General features: G+C 35.5%; 1 protein-coding gene across 1 annotated transcript in view; it reads right to left on the reverse strand.

The window, feature by feature from the left end:
* Positions 1-14,294, reverse strand: part of LOC136032247 (mediator of RNA polymerase II transcription subunit 24-like) — a gene marked incomplete in the record, with an annotated part of 80,037 nt that overhangs the window by 435 nt on the left and 65,308 nt on the right. The window contains 3 exon segments of the mRNA XM_065712478.1: positions 1,330-1,475; positions 7,144-7,294; positions 14,163-14,252. Of these exon segments, the coding sequence (XP_065568550.1) occupies positions 1,330-1,475; positions 7,144-7,294; positions 14,163-14,252 (387 nt within the window).

The raw sequence follows: 14,294 nt of genomic DNA on the forward strand, positions 1-14,294 counted from the left end.
CTTCTATCATCGGGATCTGAAGACACATTCAAACTCAAAGATGTAAAATACATTATTAGAGAAACAGCATTCTCACCAGTCAGACCAGCAAGCTGCTCCAGAAGTGACCCGAAAATAAATATTAAAAAAAAAATAGACACAGCCATGATAGCTAAAAGGGGATGTGATACAAAAACTCTCCTAAGAGGGATTTGAAGACCCACTCAGTTCTCAATAAATTTTCAGAATAGCATGCTAGGGATAACCTGAATATTAGTGTCAGATTTACCGGCTTTTATTAGCTAGCGGAGATTGATTTGTCTAAATCTATAGAAGCTCTATAGATAAAGACAAATGATTACCATTAGAGCTAAGAAAAACAGAAGAAAAAAAAGTACATTAAAAATTGATGCTCCATAAATAGTTTCATGACGTATTATACTAAATACATCGTACAGAGCATCCAAATCGGTTTGAGTAATTTCTCGTGAACATACATAACGGGACATAGGGAGGAAAGAATGGGGTATGTTAAGTCGAAAAGACTCTTAGGAGAATTGTAATTTTTTTTAACCACAAACACATTTTTTTAGCTATGCTCTACCCCCCCCCCTCCCCCGAAAAGAATTAGATTAGTTCGAAAATGTATAAAAATAAACTTTTATTTTTAGCATTAGAAATTTCGCAAGTTATGTAATTATTATATATTTTGGAGTTTTATTTGAATATGGGCATAACTCAGAAAATTAAACTTAATTTACTTGGCCATTTGATTGATTTAAAGGTATAGTCTTACTAGATTTAGATAGCAAGAACCACCAGAGACATCTTTCTTCTCAAGATTTTGTGTTTTGATTGCTAGATCGAGTCTTAATTGCTCCTTATTCGAGGATACACTGTAAAATGAATCCTAGATTTAGATAGCAAGGGCCATGTTGAGGAAATAGACACTGAATAGACCAACACAAAAATAGAATTGAAACAGAGCAGCTTAATTTCAGGGAATATGATGCCCACACGCACATACGAAGGGTGATGGATTTTGGGCCCATGCCAGGTCCAGAAACAGAATTTCTTCCGCATATTATATTCATTTGTGATGTTTGATTGTAGCAAATCATTACTTAACAATATTTTAAAATACTTAAGGGTTATTCAAAAACATTAAATTTAGATCTAAAAAGATAAGGTCATTTCAGGCTTACGTATGGCTTACAAAAATCTAATTTGTTTTGTACTTCGTCTTTTCTGCAAGATGTTTAAGCTGCTGGGGGTTCATATACCCGTTTACCTATTCTAAATTAACAAATTTTGGAAGGAAAAAAGAAGAATAAGAGATAAAGAACTAACCATGCTTCAGCTCTGCTACTCAGTATATCTGGAACCACTTTACTGGCTAAGGCTATGCAGCAGGGGACGGATGAGAGGGATATGGCTGAAAACGCAACCTCAAGCGCTCTTTGGCTATCCAGGCAGTGAGTCTCATTCACACAAGCCTGAAATAAAAAACAAACATATAAACAATAATTATGGGTGTATAAGTTCTAAAACAATGATTGCATGAAGTTCGAACAGCGTGGACACTACCTAAAAAACTGCAAAAAATAAGGTACAATTCTAAGGAAGTTTAAGGTGGGTAACTTTAGAATGAATGAAACAAATTCATATCTGACAGGGGCAGGCATTCATTGATAAACACAAAATGGAGTTTTAAATCTACTCTATTGGGTATTATCCGGCGAAAAATTTCTGTTCATGGAGTCAAAGATGGAGATCATCAATGCGCCACGCAGTCGGTAGACGTGGTTCTTCGACCAGCCAAAGCATTACTTGAATTAGAAGTTTAAGAATTGTTAATTCATAGTCCTTCATTTGGATCTCTGAAATAATACAATTCTGCCAACAATTCTAATGTGATGCCATCTATATTTGGTTTTTGATTTTAACGCTTTGTCCATGCTAAGGAGTTGATCAGTCCAAAGAGAATGAGTTCCCACGTTCTGTGACCCTCAGACACAAAGTGAAACAAAAATTAGTAAAGGTTTGAAACCTTGATTTAGATAACTTCAGATTACTTTTAACATGCCAGAATGTATAATTCTCAAGATAATATTTCGTAGTTGAAATATCGGAAGAAAAACTGGGTTGGGTTCCATTTTGAGAACAGGGGTGTAATTTGGTATGGGGCATGAGGGTGGGCAACTGCCCCCTCCAGAACTAAGTTTGCCCCCCCCCAGCTGAAATTTAGTTTCTGCAAAAAAATCTTGTCAGAATTAAGATAAGCCTGCAAGTATCCAGAGAAACAGGTCAGTTTTTTTTTTAGTATATCTTTGCTTTTATGATAATATCAGGCTAATTTTTCAGTTTTCAACTGTCATTTTCACTTAATTTGGGAAAATTGGCTCCAACTTTGCCCCCCTCCCAGGATTTTGATGAAATCACGCCACTGTTTGGAAAGAGTCATTTGCAGAGACCTCATAGGAACCGGGAGTTCATTAGAGGCAGCGGTGTTGACGCAGGCTCTAATTAAAACATACTAAGTGTATACAGATTGCTGATACGGGCTTATCAGCAATATTTTAGAAACGGCTTATTGTATCAAATAAAAACTTCAGGGGTATCATGAGTGGGATGTTTACTTTACTGAAAAAATACAAATGAATGTGCATTGTCAGTATAACATACATATGCTGATATTTATTCCTTAAATTCTTAATTAATTTTTTATCGACTAAAGTTATAAAAGTGAAAACATTAAAAAGAATTTCTTTTCAGTAAAGTGCTAATTAGGTTCCGGCTTTTAGAAAGCATATGGGGTTTTTAGCCCTACTCATATTATTTTCTGCTCGTTTTGAGTTCGACCCGGTTATTTATTGTAATTTCTGTTCGTTTTGGGTTTCATTTATTTATTGAAGCTGATTTGTGGAATTGTTATGCTTAATAGATTATTTGATTCTATTTTTGCTCATTTTTGGTTTATTAGAGTTCTCTTAGAGTTATGATATGATCATCAAGTGGATAGATAACTTTATCATATACACGAAACTTGATATCCTGCTAGACATGAACAAAAAGAAAAAAGAAAAAATACATGACAAAAACTGAAAAAAACAAGAGCTAAGAGCTCATATGGCACTTGTGACGAGGCAAGAAGAGCTAAGAGCCAAGAGCTCATATGGTATAAGCTCTAACAAAATTCTAAGAATCAATAGATTGATTTAAAAGGAAAATTGGAGGCTTAATGCCGGTCAGGATTTAAAATAAGAGCTTTGAGTCATGATGTCCTTCTAAATATCAAAATCCATTAAGATCCGAGCACAAAAATCAGAGGCTTAATGCCGGTCAGGATTTAAAATAAGAGCTCTGAGTCACGATGTCCTTCCAAATATCAAAATCCATTAAGATGCGAGCACCCACTCGTAAGTTATAAATACCTCAATTTTTCTAATTTTTTCCTCTCCCTTTAGCCCCCCAGGTGGTCGAATCAGGGGAACGACTTTATCAAGTCAATTTGTGCAGCTCCCTGAAACACCTACCAATTTTCATCGTCCTAGCACGTCCAGAAGCACCAAACTCGCCAAAGCACTGAATCCCACCCCCTAACTCCCTCAAACAGAGTGGATCCAGTCCGGTTACGTCAATCACGTATCAAGGACATTTGCTTATTCTATCCCCCAAGCTTCATACCGATTCCTCCACTCAAAGTGTTTTCCAAGATTTCCCTCTCCAACTCCCCCCAATCTCAATAGATCTGGTCGGGATTTGAAATAACAGCTCTGAGACATGAGTTCCTTCTAAATATCAAATTTCATTAAGATTCAATCGCCTATTCGTAAGATAAAAATACCCCAATTTTTACGTTTTCCAAGAATTCCGGTTTCCCCCTCCAGCTCCCCCCAATGTCACAGGATCTGGTCGGAATTTAAAATTAGAACTTTAAAGCACAAGATCCTTCTAAATATCAAATTTCATTAAGATCTGGTCACCCTTTCGTAAGTTACAAATACCTCAATTTTCAAAATTAACCCCCCCCCAACTCCACCAAAGAGAGCAGATCCGGTACGGTTATATCAGTCACGTATCTTACACAGGTTTTTATTCTTCCCATCCAGTTCCATCCTGATCTCTCCGCTTTAAGTATTTCCTAAGATTTCTGGTCCCCCAAACTGCCCCCCCCCCCCAATGACGCTGGATCCGGCTGAGATTTAAAATAAGAGATCTTAGTTACGAGGTCCTTCTAAATATGAAGTTTCATGAAGATCTGATCACTCCTTCGTAAGTTAAAAATACGTCATTTTTTTCAGAATTAACCCCCTCCCCAATAGAGCGGATCCGTTCCAATTATGTGAATCACGTATCTAAGACTTCTGCTTATTTTTCCCACCAAGTTTCATCCCGATACCTCCAATGATTTTATGATTTTAGGTTCCCCCACCCCAAACTCCCCCCAATGTCACCAGATCCGGTCGGGATTTAAAATAAGAGCTTTGAGACACAATATCCTTCTAAATATCAAATTTTATTGAAATCCGATCACCCGTTCGTAAGTTAAAAGTGCCTCCTTCTTTCTAATTTTTCAGAATTAACCCCCCCCCCCAACTACCCCAAAGAGAGCAGATCCGTTCCGGGTATGTCAATCATGTATCTAGGACTTGTGCTTATTTTCCCACCAAGTTTCATCCCGATCCCTCCACTCTAAGTGTTTTCCAAGATTTTAGGTTTCCCCCTCCCAACTCCCCCCAATGTCACCATATCCGGTCGCGATTTAAAATAAGAGCTCTGAGACACGATATCCTTCTAAATATCAAATTTCATTGAGATCCGATCACCCGTTCGTAAGTTAAAAATACCTAATTTTTTCTAGTTTTTCAGAATTAACGCCAGAGATGGTCAAATCGGGAAAAAGACTATTTCTAATTTAATCTGGTCCGGTCTCTGATACGTCTGCCAAATTTCATCGTCCTAGCTTACCTGGAAGTGCCTAAAGTAGCAAAACCGGGACCGACAGACAGACCGACAGAATTTGCGATTGTTATATGTCCCTTGGTTAATACCATGTGCCATAAAAAGAGAAGACAAACTACGTTTAGGAACTTTCCCAATTTTGCAAAAACAAAGTGTTCTTATCAGAACAAGCCTGCATAACTAAACCTTATTATTACCAAACAAAAGCCCCTCCCACCCGTCTCTTAAATATGGGCTATGGGCAGGACATATAGTTTTTATTAGACAGTTCGTGGTAACGAACTGTAAGGAAGGAGCGATCCCGCTCAATAGTAACCGAAACTCTAAACAACATGATTTTGTTACCAAAAGATATATAAAAAAATTGGATTTTTATGCTGATTTCAAATATACAAGTTTTCATTAAATTTAGCCTTACCCATCAAAGGCTACGAATCTGAGAAAATTTGCCTTATTTTCGAAAAAAGGGAGAAACACCATTTAAGAGTCTTAGAATCTTAAATGAAAATCACACCATCAAATTCAGCGTATTAAAGAACCCCAATATAGATGTTTCAAGCTCGTATCTGCAAAAACGTGGGATTTTGTATTTTTTGCAAGAAGAAAGATCAAGAAGGCGTGTTTATTTGTTTTTTGTTTGTTTTTTTTGTTTTTTTTCCAGGGGTGATCATACCGACTCAGTGGTCCTAGAATACTAGAAGAGGGCTCATTCAAACGGATATTAAAAGTTTCAGTGCCCTTTTTAAGTAAGCGAAAAGATTGGAGGGCAACTGGACCCCCTCCCACGCCCATTTTCCCCCAAAATTACCTGATCAAAATTTTGAGACAGCACTTTCGCTCAGTATAGTTGAAAGATCAAATGATTACGTCTTTAGGTGTTAAATGACCCCCCACAGTCTGTGGGAGAGGCCTGTAAGTTATGAAATTCACCCATTGTTTACGTAAATATTATTTTTTATTGGGAAATATACTAATTTTTTTTGAGGGGGGTTGTGCTTAGGGTGGATTTCTATGGGTAGAACCTTCCTTGGGGAGGGAAATTTTTGGGGGGTGAATATTCCACGGGAAATGTTACACTGGGGGATTTGACAGAATTACTATACGAAGCTCTTTTCAATTGTCTTACATTCTCTTTGCCAAACTTTTCATGTCAAGATTTTCCGGGGGAATTATCCAAAGGCTTTCTTTCACGTGCTTTGGTTTCTGGGAAATAATTTCCACGGAAGGGGACATTTCTGGAGTGATCGATAAACCGATTAGAGATTAAAGTCTTATTCAAATGACAGAATGCTAAGGAGAATTTATCAGACTGAATCGTCTGCAGGCAATTTTACAGGGAGTAGGATTCTCAGCGAGGCTGGAACTGTCAGGAGGGACTTTAATGGGGGGGGGGGTGCACTTTACGTTGAATGAAATTTTCTAGGGAGAGGGGCTGAGCCAGATTTACCGGCATTATTTAAAAAACGAACAAAAACTATTCCATATATGAAGGGTTGCCCCATCCTCAATACCTTACTCTTTACGCTATAGTTTGACTGTTTATTAAAACTGAAACACAGGGGCCATTTAATTAGAATAGAAAGCTTCTTCAAAAGTGCTAACAACTTTAGCGTAAAGAGCAAGCTATTGAGGAAGGGGCAACCCTTCATAAACGGATTAAATATGCCAAAATTAATATACATTTTTTTCTCATGTACAGTGAGCCAGATTCAAACCTGCATTAGCTGAAAAACGTTCAGAAATTAATAAGAAAAAGAAGTTGTTTTTACTGTAAGTAAGGAGCGACATTAAAACTTAAAACGAACAGAAATTATTCAGTATATGAAAGGTGCTGTCCCCTTCTCAACACTTCGCTCTTTACGCTGAAGTTTCCATTGTTTTAAAAAGTAGAGTTGTGACAAAGAGTCAAAATTTAGCGTAAAGAGCGAGGCATTGAGGACGGGGCAGTCCCTTTCATATATGGAATAATTTTTATTCGTTTTAAGTTTCAATGTCGCTCTTTACTTTCAGTTAATTTTTTTTTTTAATCACAAAAATAAAACGTGTTTTGATAGGATCAGGAAACCTAAAGGGCATTAAATTGACTTCAACGATTCTTCAATAACCTCACTTTAAAACTAAGTCGTCAGACAGAAAGGAATTCATTTGGCGTTGGAAAGGAATGTTATAAATGAAATAAGTATTCACTAGAGCACTTACTTTGAACACTTCTGTGGTATACCAAATAGGACCAGCAGTTGATAATAGGGAATCAAATCTAGCAATTGATAACTGATCCACATAGCCAATTGAGACAGCGTCAGACCAGCAACTACGGAAAATCTTTTCCAGTGGTTTAAAAGTACCTAAACTATAGAAAAACAATTGTATGTATAAAAGAGTTTTGATGTAAGCATAAAATACGCATTTTCTAAGGTTAAAGGCATAATTATAAAGACAAAAAAGAAGAAAAAGAAACAGAAAGCATAGAGTCCATACCTTCGGCAAGAGACATACCCAGAAATTCATTCTCGGGGGGGGGGGGAATAAATTAAAAGAGCAAAACAGTAGGGAGCTTTAAAAAACCAAGAAATTTGGAAGGAAGGGACGGAACAAGGTCCCCTTTACAGTTTAGGTGCGTTCCTTCAGCTACGTATTTTTAGCAATGAAGAAAAAATTGCATGCAATTCTGCTTTACCAAGAGAAATATATCACGAAAAGAATGTTTAGCAAAAAAGGAAGAAAAACAAATTACTGATACATAATTTAAATTCCAAAAAAGTAAAATATACTTAATATTCAGAATTTCTCTTCAGCGTAATACTTTATTATAGAAGGTAAATACAACGATGGTGAAAAGGCATATTAATAGGAAGTGATTAACAAGTAGGGCTAAAAAATAAAAAATAAGTTATCCAAAGCTAAAAGAGTGGAACTAAATTTTCTTCTGAAATAGAAATTAGTCTTAACCCTATCTATTCTTTCAATATGAAACCCAGTAGGGAGTTTTTAAAAAATCAAGAAAACTAAGAAATTTGGAAGGAAGGGGCGGAACAAGCCCTCCTTTTCAGTTTAGGTGCGTTCCTTCAGCTACATATTGTTAGCAACGGGAGAAAAAATTCGATACAATTCTGCTTTACCAAGAGAAATATATCACGAAAAGAATGTTTAGCAAAAAAGGAAGAAAAACAAATTACTGATACATAATTTAAATTCCAAAAAGTAAAATATGCTTAATGTTCAGAATTTCTCTTCAACGTAATACTTAATTATAGAAGGTAACTACAGCGATGGTGAAAAGGCATATTAATAGGAAGTAATTAACAAGTAGGGCTAGAAATAAAAGTTAAGTTATCCAAAGTTATAAGAGTGGAACTAAATTTTCTACTTAAGTTAAAATTAGTCTTAGCCCTATCTATTCTTTAAATATGAAACAACCAGTTGGCTCATATTTCACAGATTTAGTAGAATGCACGATGAACACAATAGAAGAAAATACGCCTCGACCTCCAAAAGATTTGGTTTCTTATTAACTCGTTTTTCTCAACTCACTATCTTATATATCACATCGTGTGTCCTATAAATTTGTGAGCTATTTTTCGACCGTTTTCAAAAGTTCAATTATTTCCAAATTTTATCCGTAAATAAACTTCCGAAGACCTGGTAATACTACAATATCAGAATTCTGCCCCCTTGTAGTCTTCCCAGTCCCCTTAATATTTCTCAAAAATCAGCTGCTGACTGAAATTAGATACCCCTGAAGGTTGAAAGCCATGAGTACGAATAGGAGGAGTTTCAAAACGTATGACTAAGCTAAACATATTTTGCTGCTAGACTTACATGAAATAACAGCCCGATAACGAACCAAAAACGTTACGTTGCAACAATTGCTTTTAAATTTTGTAAGAGTAAAGACAAATTTTTGTCTTAGAGAAGACTAAAGACTTCTCTAATCTTAGAGAAGACAAAAAAACCGAAATAATAAACATAATTTTTGTAACTTGTTTTCAAAATGGACTAAAAAGTAGAAAACAATCTGTTTTCTCGAGAATCTATGGATATAAGTGAAACCGAGGGGCGCAAACTTGGTTTCTTTTTTTTTAAACTCATGTTTTCTCAACTCACTGATTTTTTTTGTTTATACCTTTATAACTAAGATCAATTTTTTATCCGTAGCATGTAAAGCCCAGTCCGTTTGAATCCCAGTGTACCCAATTCTTCAGTTAGGGACGGGCGTCAGTGGCGTGACTCTGTAAGCTTAGCCAGAGTCGACCCAGCTCTAAATGGGTACCTGGAGAAATCTGGGGAAGGTAAACAGGAAGGGTGTGTGAAAGCAGAGGATGGCTGGCCCCCAACCCCCCATTGCACTTCCTGGCTGAAGGGCCAAGAAACGGAGATCAGCACCGCCGGTACGGACTGTAAAGTCTAATGCCGTATCCTTTACCTCCTTTTTTTACCTACCTCGTGCCCACTTTTGTTCATAGAATCCCAAGAAAAAAATATTTTTTTACTTTTTACTCCGTTTTGAAATCAAGTTTATTTTCATTATATTTATTATCTTTGGTTAAAAATTTCAATAAATTCTGATTGTAAATTGTTCATCGAGTTCGAAACATATTAAAATTTTGGAAGGGCTCTCCTTGTTTATTCTCGATAAGATGTTGGAGAAGATCCAAATTTGGCTCCAAAAATTTCTTAGGTGGAACACGAAGTTGTCCACGACCTTTTTACAAAACAATTCTATCAATCATCTCCTTCATGATAACTTCCTCGAGTCAAAGAATGGTACCCACACTCTATGCGTGTCCTCGAGAAGAATTTACCTGGAAGAATGCGGTGTAGTACGTGAGGTATAGACTCAAATTTGATCCTCAGATTGTTTACATTCAATTACAGATTGTTTACCTTTCAGTCAATATTGGCTAGAACTGCTAGTGCTTGCTTCATTTTGCCAGAGACAAAGCTTCATTACAAGTAACCGTTCCTACAGCTCTCCCACAAGTGTCACAGAGCATACCAAGGGCATCACTCTATCGTATCTTGAACACTGGTGGATTCAATTCTTCTCTTGATCAGCTCAGTTGTTCGCTTTATAAGACGTACTAGGTGGCTTAGACCATTTACTTTTGGGTTCAACTCTTAGAGGGGGCTTCTCATATTCAAACAGATGTACAATTTATTTATTTATTGAGAACCCATCTACAGAAACTTGAAAAGGGCGGAGCAATATATATATATATATATATATATATATATATATATATATATATATATATATATATATATATATATATATATATGTATATATCACTACAGCACAAACACAAAAAAAAAAAAAAAAAAAAAAAAAAAAAAAAAAAAAAAAAGACAGAGGAGAAAAGGAAGTCTGTTTTCCTAAATTAGTGATTAATATAGATATATATATTTAAAAAAACAAAGAAGAACAACAGTACGAGGCAAATATCTGCAAACCAATAAAAATCAAATCAGAACGTCGAATATAAATAAATCAGGGACAGAATAAGAAGGACAGAAGGAGAAAAGGAAGTCTGTTTTTCTAAATTAGTGATTAATATAGATATATATATTTAAAAAAACAAAGAAGAACAATAGTACGAGGCAAATATCTGCAAAACCAATAAAGAGACAGAAGGAGAAAAGGAAGTCTGTTTTCCTAAATTAGTGATTAATATAGATATATATATTTAAAAAAACAAAGAAGAACAATAGTACGAGGCAAATATCTGCAAAACCAATAAAAATCAAATCAGAACGCCGAATATAAATAAATCAGGGACAGAATAAGAATAAAATCAAAATGAAGCAAACACAAGGACAAAATATGAACAAAATCAAACGAAGCAAAAGTAAATTCACACATACAATATCAACATATTCATACATAAATAAAAAAACAAAAAATAATAAAAAAAAACTTAATTTCTCCGCAATAAATACATGCAGTAAAACACAAATCACTTAAATACTAATGAAATAAAACGGGGTACCAATCATTCGCTCGGAATTTAAGTTGTTTTCCCTGTGCTTCTATCGTTTTCACAGGCCTTTGTATTTTCGGCCATGGATTATTTCAAATTATACCAAGGGGCAATTTGCGTTTTAATTGAGATGTGGTGTCGCTTTCACCGTTGGAGGTTAAGAGGGAAATTCAGCCAATTTTATTATTATTATTTATTGGAAAACCCGTCATACAAAAAAGCGAAAGACGGAGCAACAAACGAAAGAAAAAAATAAAAGAAAAAAAAGAAGAAATACACGCTGAGCGCGAAGACATACAAAAATACAAGGTTTTGTACAAGACGGAGCAAAAGAGATAGAGAAAAAAAGAAAACGAAAAACAACAATAACATAAAACAGAGGCCGAGACTATTGAAATAGAACAGAGTACCATTGCTGGGCGGTCATATTCACTTTTTTATTGTGTTTAGCTATTCCATTTTGCAATGTCGGGTCAGCAATTTTAAACTGACGGACAATTTTTGAGTTGCTTTGCCAGGGTGGAAGGTGGAATAAATATTTTGCAAAATGGAAGAAGACTGAGCGTATTTTAGTTTGATCAGTAATAGTTAACAGTTTCCAAAAGGGTGAAATATACAGAATGTGAGGGAGAGCTATTGCATTGAAAAACCGATTGAATCCGAACTTGCAAAAAATTATTGCCGCATAAAGTTCGGAAATGCGGCAGGTTAGATGTTCAATAAGGAGGTACCGGGTGTGGCGTATGGATGAACCTATAGGGAGACCAAGATAGACAAGGTGATCGACAGGTTGAACCAAAGAATTCTCAAGTTTGACTGAATTTATTAGATCGCTCTTCCAATTAAAAGGACTTTTTCTGACCTAGAAGAGTTGAAATGTAGACCAATCTTAAGGTATTTTGCTTCGAGAATAGAGAAAACATCACTGACTCGTTGCAGGGTGCGACTAAGATTCAGAACATCGTCAGCATAGCAAATTAGTGACAGATTTCTTGACGATAGAATTAATGAGGAGGGACATAGATCCTGAGCGTCAATGACGTAGTTATTAAATAGACCAGGTGAAGAAACTGCTCCTTGGCGTGCACCCTTTAAAATCGGAATGAGCTTTGTTCGAGCAACTGGAGGCACCTTCTTATCAGGCGGCAATTTTAGTCGAATAGGCAGCTGAGAATACATGTCCGAAGTGTAAGAATAACTGCAGGGCTTAGCCCTCGCTTGGCAGCTTTCAGAAGCATTGCGGGGTGTATTAACGAGTCAAAGGCACGTTTGACGTAATGAATAGCGAGAGCAAGACATTCCCCCGCAGATTATGCATCAATTAGAGCGTTTGCCATGACTGTAAGTGCATCAGCACATCCTGTTCCTCGTCTGAACCCGAACTGGTGTGGTGGGGCACAACATGTCTTTTTGAGATCGTCTCTGACAATACATCCTCCATTATTTTGAACGACTCTCACTTGCAATAGTGTTTAAGGGGGGGGGGGTGTCTCATTACTTTTCTTCCTTCTCCATCATCGATTTTCGTTTTGTTTACAAACGACTTAAATTTTATTCCGAATCAAGGTAGACTATTTTGTTATCCGAGTTATTATATTGCTAAAAACGAAGCTATTGTCAGGAAATTTATACTAAAAATATTTTTTGTGAATGTTCATTTTTTATGCTCTAATTTTCACCAAAAGCTATTCTAACTTCTAAATAAAGCTAGTCCAAGAAAAAATTAGAAAGGCATCCCTTTCTAATATTAGAAACGCATATCCAAGATAAAATTAGCCCTTGGATCAATAACACAATTTCTCAGTTCATATCGTCACGATATTTTAAGTAGCTCTTCACCATTTTCTTCATCCTTCCTTTTTTTCAGAATTTTTCAAATTCGTAATTTACTCAGAAATGTGACTTATCGTGGAATATTTTGAATTGTACTTGGTTTTCCACTTTATTTTGCTAACTCTGAATTAGTCATAAAATTCAAAATTAATGAACCTCTTGAAATAGCCAAAACTAAAACGGTTGACTTTTATCGTAAATATTACGAAACTGGGATTGGTGTTGTTAATTCCCATCCACCATAAAAGTACAGGACAGATAAAACTGAATATTTTCTACAAAGAAAGGTAGAGAAAGGAGGAGATAAACTAAAACATAGGTATTCACACTTGGATACCAAATCTGATTATTTCCACTTTTCCTATTCTTTTCAGATTTAATATAAAAAACACTCACTATCCCTAAAAAAACAATAAATACAAAATTTGACGAGAGTTGTATTTATGTACTACATGATTCCTTTAGAAGTCAAAAGAAATGGGCCAAGGAAGCTCACTAAACTCAGTCACACTTGCGAGCACCATTAAATGGTGGTGCTCCCTTTTCACCAGATGATGGGTAAATTAACGAAACCGGCAATTTACAATCATTGGACATTTCCATTTTTTTTGTTCATGTGCATAATCGATTAGGCCTTTGGACTTAAAATACGTCCCTGTTTAACTGAAAAATTAAGCTTGGCTTGATTCCTTAGGGGAGAGGGAAGGAGGCTGAGTATTTCTGTTACCATAAAAGAATTTATTTTTAACTCCATAGCGAACTACTTTCAAAGAAAAAAAGTCAATCACGATTTTAAACACTTTCGGAAATTATTCACCAACCGCGGATCCTGCACAAGCCACATAATAACATAGCTTTTATTGATATTATGTACTGCTGTTTCTTCTGTTCCAGGAATGGACATCTTCCTTCAGTCACACCTTTCCTTCCCCCAGCTGACAAAGGTTGTTTAGGGGGGGGGGTGACAGAGAGTTGCCCCTGGCGCAGAAATTCCAGGGGATGCAAAATTTCAAATAGTTGATCTAATGGTTATAATCATTTTGAAATTTTAGAAATCTTATTTTTTATTAAAATAAGGTATATTCTATAATGATAATTAAGTAACTGTAATAAAACAATAATAACTAAAATTAAATTAAAAAATTAATCAAAATAGTTGATAATAATTAAATAATTAAATTATAAATTAAAAATAATAAAAATAATCATTAATTAATTAGTAAATAGAAAAAATTTTGTAAATAAATAATTTTTTTTTAATTTTACCTAAAAATTTTGTGGAAGACAAGGGAGGGGGAGGCGCTAATCAAGACTTTGCCCCAGGCACAAGAGAGGCCAAAACCACCATGTCAACAGATGATTTTCGAGAATTTTCTCACTTACTTCTATATAAAGAAACGGTCATACCTTTGTGTAACTGTGCTAGCATTGTGATGTACTTCCTTTGGTTTAACTTCATTTATTATGTTGTTGATCACTACGGACATCAATATCAATCTGAAAAAAAAAGGCTTGTTAAACAAGTAAAAACTCACACTG

The sequence above is a fragment of the Artemia franciscana genome, chromosome 10 (genome assembly GCF_032884065.1).
Source record: "Artemia franciscana chromosome 10, ASM3288406v1, whole genome shotgun sequence".
Lineage (NCBI taxonomy): Eukaryota > Metazoa > Arthropoda > Branchiopoda > Anostraca > Artemiidae > Artemia > Artemia franciscana.